The sequence below is a fragment of the Misgurnus anguillicaudatus genome, chromosome 2, assembly GCF_027580225.2.
Source record: "Misgurnus anguillicaudatus chromosome 2, ASM2758022v2, whole genome shotgun sequence".
NCBI classification, from domain to species: domain Eukaryota; kingdom Metazoa; phylum Chordata; class Actinopteri; order Cypriniformes; family Cobitidae; genus Misgurnus; species Misgurnus anguillicaudatus.
Window position 1 is genome coordinate 17,664,681 of NC_073338.2, and position 23,013 is coordinate 17,687,693.

Below are 23,013 nucleotides of genomic sequence, written 5' to 3' on the forward strand. Positions count from 1 at the left end.
TCTAACCTCAACCCCAAGCGAAAACGGTTTAAAATTCTGACAAATAAACATATAAACCAATGCTTCAAATGACATACGCATTTATACCAAACCCAACTTTATCCTCGCGTGCCAAAAGTAGATAGGAGTTTTCCTTACTCAAACATGCTCCGAGGGCAGAAAGAATGTGATTGGCTCACAAAAACGACCAACCAAAATGCTCGTCACCGGTCCAAGCCCCCAGCGGAGCCCCCAAGGCAGCTTCTGCAGTGAAGCAGTTCGAGCTCACCGTTGATCAGATGAGTAGCACAGATATGGTAAGATAGGAATGAGACTGTTTTTGAATTCAGCTCGAAACGTTTCGAGTATTTAAGTGACGCGTTTTCACGTGTCCGTGGCACAACTTTCTTTTTTGTTTCAGTTTCACGGATTGGTTACTCATTTTTTTTTCTTTTTTCAAACCATTGTCGATTGGGATTGGGGTTAGATTTGTGGTTTTCGTCACATTTTTAAACTATTCTCGCGCGAGGATAAAGTTGTGTTTGGGTTAAAATGACATTGTTTATACATTTATTTGTCAGAAAGTGTAATTGTTCTTGCTTGGAGTTGGGGTTAGAGTTGGGTTAGGGTGAGGATGTCAATTTATGTAACAAAGTTATTCTAACCCCAATCCCAAGCGACAATGGTAAGAAAATAGGAAAAACAATTGAGTAACCAATACGTGAAACTGGCACGAAAAAGCAAGTCGTGCCACGGACACGTGAAAACACATCACTTACATACTCGAAACGTTTCGAGCTGAATTCGAAAACAGTCTCATTCCTATCTTAGCATATCTGCGCTACTCATCTGATCAACAGTGAGCTCGAACTGCTTCACTGCAGAAGCTGCCTTGGAGGCTCCGCTGAGGGCTTAAACCAGTAACGAGCATTTTGATTGGTCATTTTTGTGAACCAATCACATTCTTTCTGCCCTCAGAACATGTTTGAGTAAGGAAAACTCCTACGTGCGCGTGGCAACAGTTTAAAAATAAGACGAAAACCACAAATTCAACCCCAATTCCAAGCGAAAATGGTTTGAAAAAAGGAAAAAATTGAGTTATCAATAAGTGAAACTGGGACGAAAAAGAAAGTGGCGCCACAGACACGTAAAAACACAGAAACATGTCAATTAAACGCTCGAAACATTTCGAGCTGAATTCAAAAACAGTCACATTCCTATCTTACCATATCTGCAGTACTCACTGGACCAACGGTGAGCTCAAACTGCCAGAAGCTGGCGGAAGGCTCGACGCAACTTCGGATTTCCTCGATGTGCAGAGTAAAAACATTCTTGAATTTGTAATAGACATTTAGTTTAAAGGCGGAATCCATGATGTTTGAAAGCCAATGTTTATATTTGAAATCACCTAAACAAACACGCTCCTACCCCAATAGAATCTGGACCTTCTGTTGATAGACCCGCCCCACACATACGCAACCCGGCATTTGATTTGATTTGATTGGCTATAAGTGTGTTTTGGTAGTCGGCCCGTCTCCTTTTCCAAAGCGTTTTTCAAACATCGTGGACTCCGCCTTTAATTGCTAAACTACAAGTGAACGAAATTTCAATTAATTTAAACGACGCGCACAGTAGTTTTACCACCGGCAAAATGGAAAACAATGGGTTAAGGGACGCGTTACTGTGTTTTCACGTGTCCGTGGCAAAACTTTTTTTGTGCCAGTTTCACGTATTGATTGCTCAATTGTTTTTCCTATTTTCTTACCATTGTTGCTTGGGATTGGAACACCTTTCTGTTACATAAAATGACATCCTCACCTTAACCCAAGTCCAAGTGAAAGCAGTTAAAAATTCTGACAAATAAACATATAAACCAATGCTTAAAATGACATCCGCATTTATGCCAAACGCAACTTTATCCTCGCACGAAAACAGTTTAAAAATCAGGAGAAAATTTGGGATGGCTGACGCGAAACAGTCCTTCCAAAGCTTTGCGAGATCCCGAAGCGCAGATGTGTCGAAACACTGATCCGAAGCGCAATTCAAAACATCCATGTCACGTGACTATGACCAAACGAAGCCTCAAATTGTTTCACTAAGTGTTTCATCAGGTGTGGTCTGCCAAATCAGAGTTTGATTGGCACGGTCGGGAATAGACAACACAATCGTACATCTGTATAAAATTGAAATAAACGCATATTGCGGACCAACAGAGAGCGGCAGGACGCCGACCAGTAAGGCAGTCGTACTCTTTAGGTAAGTCTGATAATCCACTCGCCAATACTGAATAACTTGTGAAAAACCCCTCCCCGTGAGTAGCGTAGACCTCGCCTTTTATTCATTCATAAATTTGCTTGCTCCGCCTAGTCTTTAGCGTTTGAAACGCCCCGGCGAAAGTGAAAGTAAACACTTAATTGCGCTGGAGGCAATTCATAATTTAATGAATTGCTACAACCTTGTGGGTTTTTGTGAGAGGACAGGGCCGGAGTGGGACTCATTTTCAGCCCTGGAGTTTCATGCCTTAGACCGGCCCACTTTAGTTCACGACTATTAAAATAATATCTTTAAACCCTCAGTAAGTCTGCAGTAGTGCACTGTTCTCTGCAGCCTTGCAATTCACTGTATTTTTCAAATATATAATTTCATATTCCGTGCAAATGCAGTAAACAATTATAATTTTTGCCATAATTATGCAGCCCTACCATAAGACCATAATATTACTAAAGTAAACTTATTCAAAAACTAAAGGAAACAAATGTGTTTGTATTTTCCTCTATATTTCTATTTCTAAAAAATGGTGAGTCTTGAGATTAACTGTTGGGTTGAAAACGTTTGGAAACCCCTGATATACAATACACAAGCAAGATTTATCAAGTATGCATTGGAAACAAATGGAAATAATCTGTATTTTTTTTTAGTACTTAGATCATGTCTATTGCTAAATAACGTAGGCCTACATTGTGTTAAAAAAAAGAAAACATCATGGATATACTTTTGAAACTTATGAGTTTTGCATCAAATAGATTTTTGTTCCTCTTGCAATAAACGATGAATAATGACTATTCATAGAGAATTCATCTATGACTTGGATAAAAAAAATACGTTTAGAGGCCAGCCCGTTTGTATTAAGACGCGCTCAAGTTTATTTAAAATATAATAGACGCGCGGCCGGCAAGGGCACTCAAAAGACGCGCTCAAGTTTATTTAAAATATAGACGCGCGGCCGGCAAGCGCACTCAAAAGATGCGGCCAAGTTTATTTAAAATATAATAGACGCGCGGCCGGCAAGGGCACTCAAAAGACGCGCTCAAGTTTATTTAAAAAATAATAGACGCGCGGCCGGCAAGGGCACTCAAAAGACGCGCTCAAGTTTATTTAAAATATAATAGACGCGCGGCCGGCAAGCGCACTCAAAAGACGCGCTCAAGTTTATTTAAAACATAATAGACGCGCGGCCGGCAAGGACACTCAAAAGACGCGCTCAAGGTTATTTAAAATATAGACGCGCGGCCGGCAAGCGCACTCAAAAGACGCGCTCAAGTTTATTTAAAATATAATAGACGCGCGGCCGGCAAGGGCACTCAAAAGACGCGCTTAAGTTTATTTAAAATATAATAGACGCGCGGCCGGCAAGGGCACTCAAAAGACGCGCTCAAGTTTATTTAAAATATAATAGACGCGCGGCCGGCAAGGGCACTCAAAAGACGCGCTCAAGTTTATTTAAAATATAATAGACGCGCGGCCGGCAAGCGCACTCAAAAGACGCGCTCAAGTTTATTTAAAATATAGACGCGCGGCCGGCAAGCGCACTCAAAAGACGCGCCCAAGTTTATTTAAAATATAGATGCGCGGCCGGCAAGCGCACTCAAAAGACGCGCTCAAGTTTATTTTAAATATAGACGCGCGGCCGGCAAGCGCACTCAATATAGACGCGTCTGAAACAAAACTCGTGTTCAAGTAAGCGCTTTGAAAACCAGAAGACAGCGGCACGTCCTGCGTTTCCCATGCGTTTTAGATGTCAATGCACCCTAATGCAAGAATTCTTCCAATAAGTGGTCGGGACTCGGGACACAATCAACTTGTGCATAAAGCGGCGGGGACATGTCTCACCCGCAAATACGCGTCATCCCGGTGGCATGACAACACCGGCCCTCGTGGCCAAAAAAAACAGACCGGCCCACCGGGAATCCTCCCGGTTCTCCCTATGGCCAATCCGGGCCTGTGAGAGGAGTTGTTCAAAGGCTGGAGAAATTATCTGTAAATAAAGAAATAGGCTAAGTCCTTCCACACACAGCAGATATTTATATGTGACATGGTGACTTGATATATTTTATTAATTTCTTATTGTTTATGTGGTTTTATCTCTATTCAATTTATTTATTAAATAGACCAGCTTATAGTTATTGACAATGATGAGCCTAAAAACTCATGTAGTTGTCAAACAGATGTTAAAACAACAATAAAAAATGTAACTTCATTGTGACTACGGTAATGCGTTTCCTGTGGTTCAATCCAAAAGGTTTTTGCATGAGAGTCAAGGACACTATCCACTCTCCCACCTGATCACTTGTGTCAATTAAAAAACATGTGGGATACAATTTGTCAGCGCTTGTCTAAACCTTGTCAAGGCTGCTCTATGGCAATATGTGCAAATGACCACTAGGTGTCACTGTGGAGGGGGTTTCGATCGGTGTTTTGAAGCCTCGACACAATTGATTCAACTGTTTCAGTGTTTCAAGAAGCCTTGCTCTGCCCATCACTAGAGAAAACCACAAATCTATGCCCCAATTGACAATGGTAAGAAAATAGGGAAACCAATTGAGCAATCAATACATGAAACTGGCACAAAAAAAGTTGTGCCACAGACACATGAAAATGCGGTAACACGTCCCTTAGACACTCAAAACATTTCGAGCTGAATTCAAATACAGTCACATTCCTATCTTACCATATCTGCGCTACTCACCTGACCAACGGTGAGCTCAAACTGCCAGAAGCTGGTGGAAGGCTCAATATCTAGCACCAGAGCTGTGATTGGCTGGGACGCTCGGGGCACGGGGAGTGCCTTCCGGGCGGCGCTGCCTTGGGGGCTTCGTTGGCCCTGTCCCAAATGGCGCACTTCATGTAGACTTTCGGTCTCGTGGCCTTAAATTGCGCGTTCTCGCTTAGTCTACGAGTCCGTAGGGTGTCCCATCTGTCATTTTTACGCTTTAAAGTGTGCTCATCAGCGCCTCCTTTGCCCCCTTGATGCGGCCTTCAGCGAAGCCCGCACTGCAGCAGGCTTCGCGCACTTTACCAACCCAGAAGTCCTTGCGAAAGGGCAATCAGACCAATCAGACGAAGGAAGGGAGGAGTTCACACTGACGGGCAACTTCCCTGCCTATTTCCGGTGTGATGCTCGAGTCTGTCCCAAAATACGACTCCGGTGCACCCACGTGGACTCGCATCAAGGGTCCCTAAAGTCTGGACTACGTGATGTCATCAAAGTGTGGACTCGGAGGAGGACCACAAGTCCGGAGTGTGCCATTTGGGACAGGGCCGTTGAGGGCTTAAAACACCAACGAGCCAAGAGCTCACCTGCTGAAAAACTGTGCTAATTAGCAAATGCAGGTGATTGGAACAAAATACTGGAGAGGACTTTTACTCCTGGCAAATGGATTTTACACCTCTGAGTGAAATACAGTGAATTGCAACACTGGGGGCTGGAGCATGAACTTCAGGGCTAAAAATGAGTCCCACTCTGGTCCTGTCGTGGTCTTCACTATCACCAAGATTCATCTAATACTGATCGATTCAGGAGTAACAACTAAATATGATCCCCCAGTTTCAAGAATTTCCACTAATCAGAAAAAAGAAGAAAATCATGTGTATCTGGAGCTCTCATCGGTCAAAGACTCTGCTGTGTATTATTGTGCACTGACGCCCACAGTGACAGGAAACACAACAACACTGTACAAAAACCTGACTGACTGAGTTGTAAGACAATAAATTGCTCGTCTCAAATGTGGAATAAATACCCTTCATAAAAGTGAATCTGTCTATTTAAAAAATGTCATGCAGGTTTTCAAGACACAGTTGTATAGTATGCTGCTTGTAATGCTGCAGGGTTAATGTTACATTAGTGATTAATAATAATTTATTTATACATTTGAAAGCATCAGTTTTAATAGTAGTTTTTGGCTATAAAAGATTTTCATATTTCTGTTTGATGATTTGCTAAATTGAATGGATGATAATAAAGTTTCACACAGACAACATTTAATTTAGATAAATAGAGGATGTCTGAATGTCAGAAGCCACACCCACATTTACACACATTATAACTTTACAATCTTCCTACCTTATTCAAACCTTATTCATAAAATTCAGTGACCTTTCTGTAATTTATAAGATCAGTTTTGATTTTGGTTTACTTCATTAGCAATGTTTCTCAACATAGAGAGATGTATGCTGCTGATTCTTATAACAATATCAGGTAAAGTGAACTTACAGTATCTGGTTTATATTATATATTATGTTAGTGTAAATGGTTTAACTAGTTTGCTCAAATTACATATATTATCTAATTGTATTTATTGTTAATGTTTATGCATCACATGTTTTAGTGTACCAATGTGTGGACAGATACCTATTTGAACTTTTATTAAAAATTATTTGTCCTACAATCAACATGCCCAAATAACTGCTTGCTTATTCTGCAGGTGCATTTGCTGACAGCATTGAACCAAAAGACAAGAATACAAATATAATCAAGACTGAAGGAGAATCTGTAACACTGAGCTGCACATATGATACAAGCAGCAATAATATTTATCTTTATTGGTACAGACAGCATCCTAACAGTGAACCTCAGTATTTACTGTGGAAAGGTGCTCGATCATATGGTGGTGAGAATATAGCAGACCGTCGGTTTAAGTCGACAACATCTCATTCATCCACTGAACTCATTATTAACAGTGTAACTCTGTCAGATTCAGCTTTATATTACTGTGCTCTGAGAGTTGACACCCAATGATACAAAAGCTTGAGAGGCTTTACAAAAACATTAACTAAATAATTGCTTTGAACAATTTTTTATCAACTAAATATCAAACCACAGTTGTTCTTTATGTGAACCACAAAGCTTCAGTATATGACAAGATACAGTAACACCTGCTTTAACCCACATTTAGAAAATGAAAGAATAAAATGTTTAAGTACTGAACTACTCAGTGTTTATGTGTGTGATTCACAAATCATAATACATTTATGAGTGGTCATTCATGACATTTTCTATCTTAAGTGATTTTAAGAGTTATTTCTTGTAAAAGTCAGGCTTATGTTTAGTTTTCTTTTTAATTTATTTCATGATTACCCATGACAGTTTCCATAGTCACTAATTCACCTCACATAATTCTTTTTTTTAAAATGGGTCATTGCGTGAAAATCAGACTTTTTCCATGTTTAAGTGCTATAATTGGGTCCCCAGTGCTTCTATCAATCTAAAATATGTAATAAAGATAAACCCAGTAACTTAATTTGAGTAAGCCATTTTCTGCAAGCGTATGAAAAATTTGGTTGTTCAGATTTTGCCTGATTTGTGAGGTAGGTAGCAAGGCAAATTACAATAATACCGCCCCCTTTTTCTGCACTATCCAACCACAGCACTGTCATTTAGTGCAGAGAAAAAGAGAGAGAAAAAAATAATTCACAGCACAATTGAGTTTTAAAGGGGTCATATGATGAAAATGTTGGCATTGCCACTTTGTAGGTGTGAGCAAAAACAGGTCATTGAAATTTGGCTTTCATTATGATGTCATAAGGATATCTTATTAGAATAATACCGCCTCCTTAATCTGAACTCTGAAAGAGAGAGAAAAGAAGGACTTGACAGCACAATTGAGTTTGAATTACAACAAACCACCATCATTGTGATCAGTGTTTGCACTTTATCCGCTCATTTGCATTTTAAAAAACACACCCAAAACGACACATTTTTGGACTTGACAGCACAATAGAGTTTCAATTACAATAAACCACCATCATTAGGATCAGAGTTTGCACTTCATCCGCTCATTTGCATTTTTAAAAACACACCCAAAACGACACATTTTTGCTCAAACCTACAAAGTGGCAATGCTAACATTTTCATCATATGACCCCTTTAACTGCAACAAACCACCATCATTGTGATCAGTGTTTGCATTTCATCAGCTCATTTGCATTTTAAACGACACATCCAGAAATGGCTCACTTTTGCTCAGGCCTACAAAGTGGCAATTTTAACATGTTATAATTAATTATCTTTATGGTATTTTGAGCTAAAACTTCATTTATGCACTCTGGGGACACCAAAGATTTATTTTACACCTTAAAAATGTCATAATTTGACCCCTTTAAACTAATAGACCCCTTCACAGTTTATGTCACATGCGGTTCCCACTGCGCATGTCGGGGTCAGAAAAGTAATTACAGCAGATTGAGTTGCGTATTATTTGTTATCATCAAAAATGCCTACTTGCCTCGTGGGCTGTGAAAATCACTCCAGGTCTTCCGTTAAGTTTTTCGGGATTCCTGCAGAATCTCAAAAAACAAAAAATACAACATCTGGCTGCAAGCAATTAAACGTGCAGACTGGAACAATGCAAATATCAAAGAGGCTTGTGTTTGTAGTGCTCACTTCATTTCAGGTAAGTCATCATTTTTCAGCCCTGTTAGATTAAACTAAAAAGCCTAAATGGTATACAGTTTGACCCGATATTCATTCAATGTTTACAAACCTTGAAGGGGTCTATAAACATTTTTTAATTATATAATCTGCATTTTGTGTATTGGCTATATACTGTACAAATGTGAACCAGAGGTTTCAGTTCTTTATTTTGATTGGTCAAGCTGTGTTGTACTTAACAATAAAATACACAGCCCTATACCCAACGATTCTGTGGATCATTGCGTATAGCATCCTCCTTAGTAATGTATTGTGAATAAGTTCCAGATAAAGGATGACTTATTCACATTGTGCATAACAATACCCTTCAGCTGTGACTTATTTACAACTCAACAAGCCTCTGGCACCCTAAGCCCTGTTTACCCCTGGTTTTAAGATGTGTTTTTGTCAATCGGATCACTTAGTGGACACCACTAAATGCAGGTGTAAATGCAGTGTGAAACTTTTTGAGCTCATCCACTTTTTACCACATTTAAAGCTAGTCAAAAATGCTTTTGCACTCAAAAAAATATATTTTTGCAATTTGTCCAATTTATTTAAATGAAACATGTTAATACAACACAATTCTTATTTTTTGTCTCAACTTAATCTTATTAAGTTCAATCCACTTAAATTAAAAAATTATGTTAACTTAATCATTTTAGGTTGGGACCACATTATTTTTTTTGTTGCTATTACTAACTGGGCTGTGGATCTGTATTTCCCAGCATGCTTTGCATGCAACTGCCTTTGGAGAGTCATTTTTAAAATTAATTATTAATTATTTTATGCATTTTTAGGTAAAGAGAAAGACTTTATAGTGTTTAATGTTCATTTATCTTATTGATTTAGTTTGTGTTATATTTTTTCGAATTGTTTGGTTACCATCGAGCAGAAGAGTGGTGCTTGTGGTTGTGGATGTGACGTACGTTTCATGACGAGCACTTATGCAGGGTTTACACCAAACGCGTTTTGGGCGTCAAAATCGCGTCTACCGCGCCTAGTTTGCAGCTTGAACACTTTGAATGCATTCGCGCGTGTAGAGCGGAGTTGACGCGCGGAAAAAGCAAGCATTTGACGCGCGTCCGAGGCAAAATCCGCTTCTTGTGGGAGGGGCAACTGCTGTGCGAGTGTCTGTTTGCAAGATGACTGATGTTGATTGTGCATTTATCAAGAGAGTTACCAGTTTGTATTGGGTAACCTTACTATAGGGGGAAAATAAACGGCGCGGGTCGATAAACGTAACCTAACTCAAAAGTAAAGTGTGTATTACAACTTACCAGGTTGCCCAAAGTCCTTACTGACACTCTTCAAAGCGAGGTCCTTTTTATTCCTGTATCCTATAGAAATAAGAACTTGTGTCATATAGCTCCGAGTGACTGCTTGAATGAGTGACTCTGGGCGGGGCTGCCACCACAGCAGCAGGCAGGCTCCTGATTGGTTAACGCGGCGCGAAATTCCGCCAAAGTTCAAATTTTTCAACTCGGGCGTCAGCCGCAAATTCGCGTGAACCGCAAAATGCACAAAAGCACCATTCGCGCGTACCGCGCACAACGCTCAATTCGCGCCTTTCGCGCGAGCTTCACGCGCGAATGAGGCGGAAACGCGTCTTCCGCTCCGCGCCGAACGCCTATTCCGCACCGCGGGACCTCCTGACGCGCGTCAACGCGTCTCCACATTGACTTAACATTGAAATCACTCGCGCTTCACGCCTCTAGCGCGGTTGGTGTAAATGCACCATTACTGTGGTGATGCCTGTCTGGAGATCAGTCTCTTCTCAGATGCTTATCCAATGTTGTTATTATTATTGTCAGCAGCATACAAACATGTGCTTATGCTAATTAGTATGATATAGAAACTGACAGTTGTTGAACAAACCAGAATTAATTGTTTGGAAAAGTTTTCCTTAACTGAAGTGAGATTATTGAACAAGATATTTTTATTACTAAAACATTTTAATTTATTAAGTTCATGCAACAAAAGATTATTTGTTTAAATGAACTTATTCTATTACTGTTATACAAGCCAAAACTAATTTTGTGGAAAAGTTTTCCTTAATTCAATTAAGTTGAATGAACAATTTTTTTTTTGAGTGTATGCTTTTGTGGTGTAGATGCTCATTTTGTTGAATGTGTTTGGACAGTCACAAAAGATAGCCTACTCTCTGCATGTTGATCTAATGTGTGATGTATTAAGCACAATGTTTTTCCATTGGTCCTGACTTCTAGTGCAAACCTACAGTGTTCAGTGCGGTCTTTAGGCTTTTATTGCTAAAACTATAGCAGCTGCTCTCTGCCTCTTTCATTATTGTATTATTTTGCGATTGTGTGAAAGTTTTTAATTAAACCAAATTAAAAATATATGAGAAAGCCCTTCCACGTGTACACTGTAAAAACTATTACTATTACCTACTCAATATTTTTGGTGAAGCATTTTTACACTTAAAAAAATTTAGTAAATTTGAAAGCTATGAAATCGATTAGATTTCATTAATTACATTAATTTCCTATCACAAATTAAATTGAGTAGATGGAATCAAAAATATAAAAGCAAATCAATAAAAAATCACAGTGAAGTCTACTAATAAATTAAGTTGATATCATTAAAAATGTAACTTAGATGTAGCTGAAAATTTTGTGAATATTATTTAACTAAAATAAATTATTTTTATTTACTTAATGTTATACATTTATTTCATACTGAACCATCAATTATCAATGATAAACAAAGCAATTTGTATACGTTGTTTTATTGAAAATGGCAAACATTGTACATGTTACAAAAACAATCAGCTAAATAAACTCTGAGAGGTCTCTCAAATTCACAGCATGCAGAATCCACACCTCTTGAACCCGGACAGGTGGACCACCAGCACTTGTACCTGCAACAAAGATAACTTTATTTAAACGGCTGTCCGCTGTGACTCTGGACGCTGCCACAGAGCGCCACTTAGTTTAACATTACAATAACATATTTGTCTCAAATCTGTAACGATTAACAAAGGCTACGAATGCATATTTTATATCTGGAAGTAAACTTTGTCTGACTAAACTCGCGCTATTTAATGCGAACGTCCGGTGTGGTATCAGAAACTGCGAGTTGTCCTACACGAGACGCAACGCATCTCCACCGGTGTGCGAGACCCTTCACACAAAAAAGGAAAATAAAGCATAGGCATATGGAGTCGAGAGATAATTAATATAAATGTATATAAGCGTGTGAGCTCTGTTAAGCTCTGTTGTGTTCCGCTTCCACGTGAAAGGTCTAATAAATCCGGGTGGAGCGAAACTGAGGACCGGATTTCGGATCGCCTGACTATCAGCCAGTACAGATTTACACGTGTTTGTCTACACAACCACTTTATGCAGTAATAAAACGATCAGAAATTATTATTTTACACACATTTCAAGTGGCACAGCTGTATTAATACTTTGGTGACCTGAATAAATACGTAAAATAAAAATATTAATGATTAATCTACCAGTATGTGCACAGAAAGCTGTTATTGTACCCAGTTTACAGTATGGCTCCGAAAGTATTCAGATAAATACACCAACAAGTTGTTTACGCAAGGACACATCAAATATTTCATTAAAAACAAGTGTAAATATTAATAAACTCAACACTTACCAGGATTTTTGAGGAGTTTTGAGGTTGTTTATCTTCCTGCAAGAGGCGCTGTTTCTTCTGCTGCTGATTAAAAAACCGTTGGCTTTGTGATTTTTAAATTTACATCTGATTTAATGAATTTTTTTGCCTACATTTACTCAAATAATACAATGTAATAATGTTTCACCAAAAATATTCAGTAAATCATAGTTAAAGTTATGCATGAAATTTACTATTTTTTTTTGTTGATGTTAAATACCTATGTTAACTTGAAATGAGCAATTATAATAGTTTTGAAAGCTGAAATATATAAGTGTGACATTCTCAAATATATTGATTCAAATTTACAACAAATATTAAGAATATCTATAAGAAATAATCTGTTAGTTAAATACTTATTTTATTTGATGTATACAACTAAATAATATCTGTACATTTTACACACAAATATATGTTTATTTTTTAGTCATTAATTTTGGTTTGTCTAACTCAAAAAATCAACTTAGTGACATAAAGAGATTTTATTAAGTTATTTTAATAATTTATTTTTGTGATATTTACAAAGCCACTGAATTATTTTTTACAGTGTACAAAACTATGTGCAGCATTTTTACTAACAACACTCTTCAGCAGACTCTCACATAATATTAGTGTGCATCAATTTAAAGGGGACATATGAGATTTTTTTTTAAGATGAAAACTAAATCTTAATCTAGGTATGAGCAAAAGTGTGCTGTTTTGGGTGTGTCATTTAAAATGCAAATGAGCAGATGAAGTGCAAACACTGATCACAATGATGGTGGTTTGTTGCAATTGAAACTCAATTGTGCTGTGAATTATTTTCTCTCTCTCTTTCTTTCTGAACTAAATGGCTGTGCTGTGGTTGGATAGTGCAGATAAAGGGGGCAATATTATCCTATTCTGACATCACAATAGGAGCCAAATTACAATGACCTATTTTTCACATGCTTGCAGAGAATAGTAACCAAAACTAAGTTACTGGGTTGATCTTTTTTACATTTTCTAGGTTGATAGAAGCGCTGGGGACCCAATTATTGCAGTTATGCTGCATTTACACCAACCGCGGTAGAGGCGTGAAGCGCGAGTGATTTCAATGTTAAGTCAATGTGAAGGCGCGTTGACGCGCGTCAGGAGGTCCCGCGGCGCGGAAGAGGCGTTCGCCGCGGCGCGGAAGAGGCGTTCGGCGCGGAAGACGCGTTTCCGCCTCAGGCGCGAATTGAGCGTTGTGCACGGTACGCGTGAATGTGCTTTTTGTGCATTTTGCGGTTCACGCGAATTTGCGGCTAACGCCCGAGTTGAAAAATGTGAAGTTTGGCGGAATTTCGCTTCGCGTTAACCAATCAGGAGCCTGCTTGCTGCTGTGGTGGCAGCCCCGCCCGAAGTCACTCATTCAACCAACGCTTGTTATTGTCCATAAGCAGTCACCCGGAGCTATACGACACAAGTTCTTATTTTTATAGATGAGACAGGAATAAAAAGGACCTCGCTTGAAAGAGTGTCAGTGAGGACATCGGGCAACCTGGTAAGCTGTAATACACATTTCACTTTTGAGTCACATGACGTTTATCAACCTGCGCTGTTTATTTCCCCCTATAGTAAGATTACCACATACAAACCGATAACTCTCTCGATAAATGCACAATCAACATCAGTCATCTTGCAAACAGACAACCGCATAGCACTTGCCCCTCCCACAAGAAGCGGAGTTTGCCTCTGACGCGCGTCAAATGCCCAAAACGCGGTTGGTGTAAACTCAGCATTAAACATGGAAAAAGTCAGATTTTCATAATATGTCCCCTTTAACATCCTGCTGGTGGTTCCCATATAAACACAGAGCTGTGTTAATTTAACTTTGAGGATTTTTACTGTCGCTGTTAATAAAAAGTAAGTGAAGTTTACTGGTATTTGCCTTTCAGACATTTTCAAAAACAATGCAGTAATGTTGAAAATCCAAATTGTTGAAATTGTTAAAGGGATAGTTAACTTTAAAATGAAAATTTTGTCATCGTTTACTCATCCTCATGTTGTTCTAAACCTGTATGAATTTCTTTTTTTCTGATGAACACAAAAAATATATTCTGAGAAATGATGGTAAACACACAGCAGATAGTGACTATAGACTTCCATAGTAGGAAAAAATATTTTGGAAGTATTGTGATAAATGACTAAGAAAATATTTTGACGGTACCCATTAAATTCCATCATATTTATTTATTCATTCTATGGAGGTCTATGGTCACTTAGTGCTGTGTGTTTACCATCATTTCTCAAAATATATATATTTTTTGTGTTCATCAGAAAAAAGAAATTCATACTGATTTAGAACAACATGAGGATGAGTAAATGATGACAGAATTTTCATTTTAAAGTCAACTATCCCTTTAAAAATCCTTTAAATGTAATCAAAATTGTTGAAATTGTTATAAACCCTTTAAATGGGTTTATGGTGGATTTGCAGCTGAAACATTTGGTCAGTTAATAAAACCATTGAAAAAACACAACACTTGAATCAAGGGGACATAAAATAGTCTCTCTCTCTCTCTCTCATGTAAATATGGAGTAACTGTAACTAACTTATAGTGGTATCGCCAGTTTCCAAGATCTAAACTAGTTCCTGCTTTGGATTTATGCACATGGATGTACAAGTGTCCCTCTTCCTCCCCACCTTGTACCTAAAATTTATAAAAGCAAAACAATGACAGTTCAGTTTTATAATGAAATGTATCTATACTGTACAAAAACACAGACAGCACTGAAACTCTGTAGGTAATATTAAAGAGATAGTTCACCCAAAAATTCTGTCATCATTTACTGTTTGTTTGTTTCTATTTTATTGTCCAGCCACGACTGGGAATTGATCTTTGGCCTCACCATACAATTAACATATAATTCACAAACACATCAAAATAATGGTACATAAAATACAATAATCCATTCACAAATAATTAAATACAGATTTCACATTTTATATCCCTTGTTCAAAAACCTATTGCAGTTGGTACAAAAGTTTGTTTGTATATTGCTCTAGTTGCTTTTGGTATTCTATAATGACAACGAGATGGCAATAATTCAAATACATGATTCAAGGGCTTTCAACACAGCAATTTCATACAGTTTATCCACTGACTTTTGTTTAAAACCTATAATTTCCCCTGTCATTCTTGTGATTCTATTTGGTTTACTTTGTTTACAGATGTTACTCATCCAAACCGTATCTTTATTCTGTTGAACACAAATTAAAGTCAATTGGAACTGTCAACTAAATGCACAAACATGCACACAACACAAACACACCACTGCTTGAGCAGTTCTTGACGAATGTTTAAGTTTCTCTTAAGTACAGTAGTGTGAAAATAAAATATAAAATGATAGGATTTGTGCTCACAGTGCCGGCGTGAGCCTCTTGGGGGCCCTAAGCAGTATGTGTTTGGGGGCCCCCCTCCCACCACGCGGACACAAATGTCACGCTCTAATGTTACATTATAAATGAATACAGTGAGGTTAAATAATGAAAAAAAAACTATACTCAAATAAAATACTTTATTCTTCGATGTGTCATGTCATATTAACAGGATATGGAATGTTAACATTGGCCAACAAGAAAAACCTCATCTGCTGCATCATCAGCTGTGGAGGCACTGACACTTGATGAAACATCAGGGGCGGGTAGAGTTGGTTGTGCTCCAAAGTACTTCAACAGTGTTCCTGAAAAAAAATAGCGTTGGATAAGTGCATAGTTGATCGAGCAGAATGAGTTTATTTTGCTAATTTTTCATTACTTACACAACAAGCAATAAATAAATAAATATGAGGATAGCACTGTTACATCACTACCCACCATATAAATAAGATTGAAGTCTATTTTCATCACAGAAATCTCCCTACACAACATGGTATTGGTATATATTCTCATAAAGTCCAATACCATCTCTTACCAAAGATCTTAGACAGAGAGCGCATGTGCTTTGCCTATGAAGCTGGAACGTTACCGATGTTGGAACGTTCACTTCAACACATACAGCAATGCTAGCTAGGGGTGTGATGGATCACAAAACTCACGGTTCGGATCACATTATGTTTTTTGAGGCACAGATCTGATCATTTTTCGGATCAGCAGAATAAGGGGTTGGAAAAACTAATAAAAAATGAGGAAATTACTTACAAACATTTATAAAAAAAAAACAAAGTTGCACATTAAGTAAGGACTAAAATTAGCATTAGGTACAGAAATCAAATCAAATGAATCATAACACTTTATTGTATGAATTAAATATAATTATTCTTCTTTAGAGCTACAGAAGTGATTTTCTCTTTGTCTTGGAAGGTTTGATTAACATTAATGACACAGACTTAAGTAGGTTAATTAAGGTTACTGTCTCTTTAAGAGAAGCACGGACATGGTTTCTGCCTAAACTATACATAAACCGTCCAAAGACATAAACAAATGTTTTTATTGGAAAACAGTACTGTGGAGATCATTTTGTTTGTATGTGCACTGTCAAGAACAGAAAGATTTTATGTTCGTCTCTCCATGTGTGCCCTACTAAGTGCACTTATCCGCGGCGCGCTCACACAGACGGAAATACAGACGGCGGAGCATAAAAACGTTATGTTGTTTTCAGTGGCCTATTCCTTAAATATATGTTAATGGACTACAGTATGACACAAAATAGCGTAACTCTCTCTAAAGTTTAAACATCAAGTGTTAGTGTTCTGATCTCTGAAGGGAGCTGGGCTGGACAATTTAAACCGCATGGGCATTGGGCATGCAGAATACTGCTCACTTTAGCGCCTTTTTGTGGGATAAATTGTTTAAAATCACTTGAAATGTTAACTTTTGCAAGCCTTTGAAACACGTGCAAATGATAAACTTTCACTATTTATGCGCATGCGAGCCGAACCGTGGGTCCATCACGGTCACGGATTAACGTCGATCTGTCACACCACTAACACAAATTAAACATACTGTATATAATCATGCAAACATACCTTTATCTTGCTCTTTTTTTCTCATCCTTGGTCCTTTTCTTTGTTCTCTTTTCGGCCCCAGAGGGATATATCCTTTTTTGTCACATGTCAAAGGGCTCATCATTGTTTACAGTGAGTGACGACGTCGTGCACTTGCGCGCTGACGCGCAGGTGGCGCAGGTGTCTATGTTGCGCCTGACTAAAACGCTAGCACTGCAGACACATAGTTGTCTGCAAATCAAAATTTTCTTGTCTTTAATTATTCATTTATAAATTCGTATTCATTCATTCATCCATTCATATTACCTGTTTAAGTTATTTAATTTTATAAAAAAAATAAAAAAAAACGATTGGGGTGGGGGCCCCCTGGTGGCCAGCGGGGCCCTAAGCAGCCGCTTGGTTCGCTTATGCCTCAGGCCGGCCCTGTGTGCTCATCAAAAATATTTTGTGCTATTATTCATTAGTTAAACATAACTATTTGGGCCAACTTGTGATTTTAACCTAATCTTTGTGGTGGGTGGACTTTAGTCCTCAAGTTCACTTAAAAAGTGCTTGTAATGTTGCCTTATCTTTTTAAAGTTGACTCTTTTCATAGTGTGTTAGCTGTATGTTTTATTACTTTTTGTTAATGTAACTTACCGTGATGCAAATAGTATTTCACATAAGTTCATGCAGTAACTAATATTAACACATTCAATGTATGAAATCTGACTTTTAAAGAATGTATTTTGCCTTTTTAGGATTAGATATAAACAAGGGAATTGTGGAACTTCACAGAGACTTTACTATAAAATCCTGAAGAGGGCGCTGCACAAACACTGCTGACACAAAACTTCCCTCCCTGCTACTTTCCATCCCATTTGTCATTGACAACTCACTGACTGATTTATCTGACATCAAAATGAAGACACATTGGTTGTTGAAGTTGGTGATTTTAGCATCAATTTGTCATGGTAACTAGAGCAACTTTATATTTTCTATTTTTAATTCCCTGTACTTCAGGGTGTTTTTATCATCATTACTGTAAGTCATTTTAAATGTATTTCTATCTTCCTTCAGATTGTCATGGAGAAGAGAAAGTTGATCAGCCAGAAAAACAAATCACTGAGTCTGAAGGAGGATCAGTAACTTTACATTGTAAATTTAAAACAGCTTCAGGGCAGCCAGAGCTCTTCTGGTACATCCAGAGACTAAATGACTTTCCTAAATATATCCTTAGGAGAAGTAAATATGGAGGAGATAATGGCACTGAGTTTCAGAAGAGATTTCACTCTGAAGTGAAGTCAGATTCAGTTCCTCTGATCATTCAGGATCTTCATGTGTCTGACTCTGCTGTGTATTATTGTGCTCTGAGGCCCACTGTGACTAAAACACATTCAACACTCATACAATAACAGAGGAAGCACTCAATCTTTCTGTTGTGATCATTTATATTCACTATCATCAAAACATTGATGTGATGACAGTATGCAGATATTTTGTGAATGTGTATGGACAAAAGCTTCTTGTTTAGGGCAGATTGCTGTCTGGATGTTTCTGTATCACCCATCACTGCATTAACGCTGCTGCTATTTGTGCTGATCTACAATCAGCTAATAGTACAAACAATACATCACTTCAGAGTCATTACTGGGAGTGCAAATACAACCTTAAAAAAATTGTACATTTTGTTATTGTTTAAGGTAATCTCTTCAGTACTTGATCTTATACTGTTAATTATTACCTCAACTAGTGGTGTGAAAGCAGCTTATGACTCAGCTGATTATACAGATGAACTGTCTTACTATTTGTTTTTGTTGCGACTTTTTAGTAGCTAGTTTTGTTCATAGTTGATCTGTATATCTTAATGGTTTGCTGACTGTAACCATTATTAAGGTTTGTATGCTAAGTGTTGATGTCCAAGTGTCTCAAATAAAAGATTATGTTCACATGGTACTAAGGCATTACAATATATTTTTGCATTTGCTTAATTGAACATCTCTGCAGGTAATTGATTAATGTCTTGGTTGTTTTTTCAGCAACATGCATATCATAAAATCAGACAATTTAATAAAATTATAGGTCGATGTATTGTTATATTACTGTAGTTGTTAATTATAGTAAATCAAAGTGTTTTTTTAGTTTTAGTAATTATTTTTAAACCATTATTGGTCATTTTATATATATATTTTAAATGTATCATTTTTTTGCATTTGTTATTTATAACGTGTGCGGGACGCTTGATTTTTCCCCCCAAACCAGTTCACATAGGAGTTTTACTTAAACATGAGCTCAGGGGCAGAAAGAAATTTGATTGGTTCACAAAAATGACCAATGAAAGTCCTCAACTGGAGCCTTCAAGGCAGCTTCTGCAGTGAAGCAGTTCGAGCTCACCGTTGGTCAGGTGAGTAGCGCAGATGGTTAGATAGGAATGTGACTGGTTTTGAATTCAGCTAGAAATGTTTTGAGCGTTTAAGTTATGTGTTTCCACGTTTTCCCGTGTGCGTGGCACGACTTTTTGATTTTCGTGCCAGATTCACGTGTTGGTTACTCAATTTTTTTTTCCATTTTTCAAACCATTATCAATTGGGGTTAGATTAGTGGTTTTTATTTTTAAGCTGTTTTCGCGTGGGATGAAGTTGGGTCTGGGTTAGAATGGCAGTGGTTTATACGTTTATTTGTCAGAAATTTAATCTGTTTTCACTTGATGTTGGGGTTAGAGTTGGGTTAGGATGGCATTTCATGTAACAGTGAAAATGAAAGTTGTTCTAACCCCAATCCCAAGCGACAATGTAAGAAAATAGGAAAAACAACTGAGTAACCAACACGTGCCACAAAAACGTGAAAACGTGGAAACACGTAGCTTAAATGCTCGAAACATTTCGAGCTGAACTCAAAACCAGTCACATTCCTATCTAACCATCTGCGCTACTCACCTGACCAACGGTGAGCTAGAACTGCTTCACTGCAGAGGCTGCCTTGCGGTTGAGGACTTTCATTGGTCATTTTTGTGGGCCGGTCGGGTTTCTTTCTGCCCCTGAGCTCATGTTTGGGTGGGACTCCTATCTGAGCTGGTTTGGGGAAAAAAATCACGCGTATGGGACAGCTTAAAGGGATACTTCACCGATTTAGCATTCAGCTTTGTATCTGTAGAAACCCGGCAGTATTACTGAATGACCATGTTTCCCTCCCTCATTTACCCCTGAGAGGAGAGATATCTGCATTTTGGTTCTGCAAAAAAGTCCTCCGATGATGTAATATGACGATTTTTGCATCATCGGAGGACTTTTTTGCAGAACCAAAATGCAGATATCTCTCCTCTCAGGGGGAAATGATGGAGGGAAACATGGTCATTCAGTAATACTGCCGGGTTTCTACAGATACAAAGCTGAATGCTAAATTGGTGAAGTATCCCTTTAATCATTCGTCAAATTGTACTTTTTTAACTCAGCACTGGGTGGCGCCATCCCTTAAGTCTTATTTAAGAGCATGAAATGATTATAAAACATCCATAAGTACATCAGAAATAAAACAGAGACCAGATGAGTCACATCAGTTTAACTTTAACCTCTTTTAACTGAACAATGGTGAATTATGTGATAATTGCTCTGTTTCTCCTAGCATTTGATTTTGGTAAGACGTGCATGCAATTCATATTTTAATATTTATTTGAGATGCATAGAAATAGGAATAGAAATAGATAATTTAATATAAACAATAGAGATCTAAAGTTCAGATCATAGCGAACATCAACACACAAATGATCTGACACAGAAGAACATTCACCTGCTTCTCATTTCAAATTTATGTCATTTAAGTGCTAAAATAATTAACAACAAATAATTAATAGTAGAATATCTTGATAAAACATTTACTGATTTTTATTTTCTGCAGGTGTGATGGCTGTGGATCAGATTGGGCCAAATAAAGGTGCAGATATTAATGCTGGAGAAGGAGAGACTGTGACTCTGAGCTGCTCATATGATACCAGCAGCAGTGGTGTAACACTTTACTGGTACAGACAACATCCTTACAAAGAGCTTCAGTATTTAATATGGAAAGACGCTCGCTCATGGAGTCAGACTGGTACTCCCACTGATCCTCGATTTAAATCAACAACATCTCAATCATCCACTGTACTTACTATTACTGGTGTAACACTGTCAGATTCAGCTCTATATTACTGTGCTATGAGGGTTGGACCCCAGTGATACAAAGTCTATGTGAAGCTGTACAAAAACTAAAATATATTTTTCTCTTTGAACCTAAACCACATCAAAACCACAATCTGTAACACACAGAAAGTAATACATTAAGTTGAAAACACCTGTGTGTGATTGTCACAAGACATTTTTCTAAGACTATAATAAATCAAATAGTAGGGGAGACCGGGGCTGGTTGTCTCATGGGTTGGTTGTCACACTGCTTATTCCAGACATACTACATGGTGCTGTGGTACAATTTTGATATAAATTTTTTAGCCTTTAATAGCTTACTCATTTGCACTTATAATTTTGCTGAGCAGACACAAAACATTGAGGTTAGGAGACATTTTTTTTTTTATGGGTCAGAGTAAATTTTCATGTTGGTGTTGCTTTTGTGTTGAGATCTTGTAGGATATTAGTCATTCAAAAACAAAACACTCATTAAAAAGCCAAAAGTAATAGCTTTATTTTGAGTCATCTTTTAGCGATCAAGTTAAAGCCGTGTGGCAGCTAGCTTAGCATGTTTGTCAAGAAGTCAGTTGGGGATGGTTGTCACATAGCTTGCGGGGTTGGTTGTCACATGTAAGTATTGGAAATGTAGACCTTTTAAGACTGTTTGTCTGTTTGTTTGTTTGTTTGTTTTTGTTTGCTGTTAAAATAAAATAAATAAAGCATTAAATAAAGATGTTTTAACACTAAAAATTATTTCATTTTATTTCTCAACACAGTAGACAATTCAAGTAATTGATCACCCACTTTAATCCTATTGTTAAAACATAATGGGCATTGATGATTATCTATCATAGGGGTGGTATTCATATTAAAACTTATTTGCAGTTTCTAGCTTAAAAAACTAAAAAGTTACACATTATCTTTTCAGATCCCAATTTATCACTGAAATCCTATTGAATCACTATAGGGACAACCAACCCCATACCCCGTGACAACCAACCCCGTGATGGGGTTGGTTGTCACATTCTGTCAGAGTGTCTTTGATGGTTAATTACTTTCTGTTACAATACATTCTAAAAGTAAAAAGTATACACATTTAAAGCCAAGACCCCAAGCTTTCATTTCATATAGGAATTACTGCTGAACGATTTTTTGAAGATGAGCAATTCATGGATGAGTAAAAATTGTGACAAACAACCCCGGTCTCCCCTAATAATAAAAGAGTAAAAGTGCAACAAAGATTTTTTTTTTTTTGCTACATTTACTTTATAATATATTTAATGAAATTGTTAGGCAATTTTATAATTAAATTTGAAATAATTTAATTTCAGTAAAGCGTTAACAGTGATTAGATAATGTTCAATGTTCCCTTGCAAGAAAACTCATGTTGCTAACCCACAAAGTTACAGCAGTCAAAACACTGAACAAGGTAGGAGTCAAAAGTCAAGTTCAACTAAAACAAACACTGATCACAATATTGGTGACTTTAAATGAAACAAAATCTAAACCTAAAGTAAGAAAATTACTCTACAAATAAGATGTAAAATGCAATGAGATGGTGAGAGAGAGGATAACAGAGCTTTTAATTCTGCTTCCTCTCCAGTATTTTTATTC

The 23,013-nt window shown here is 37.6% G+C and overlaps 1 long non-coding RNA gene and 1 gene segment (V, D, J or C); one reads left to right on the plus strand and one right to left on the minus strand.

Annotated features, from left to right (window-relative positions):
- The first annotated feature begins 6,337 nt into the window (after positions 1-6,337).
- On the plus strand, positions 6,338-21,541 carry LOC141366090 (T cell receptor alpha variable 3-like). The segment is given in 3 exon segments: positions 6,338-6,454; positions 6,681-6,848; positions 21,305-21,541. Coding segments are annotated over 3 exon segments (369 nt in total).
- LOC129414857 (uncharacterized) lies at positions 11,397-12,864 on the minus strand. Its single transcript, XR_008634580.2, has 2 exons — positions 12,296-12,864; positions 11,397-11,546 (listed from the first exon to the last, which is right to left on the minus strand). It is a non-coding gene; the product is annotated as an uncharacterized lncRNA (long non-coding RNA).
- Positions 21,542-23,013: the final 1,472 nt, after the last annotated feature.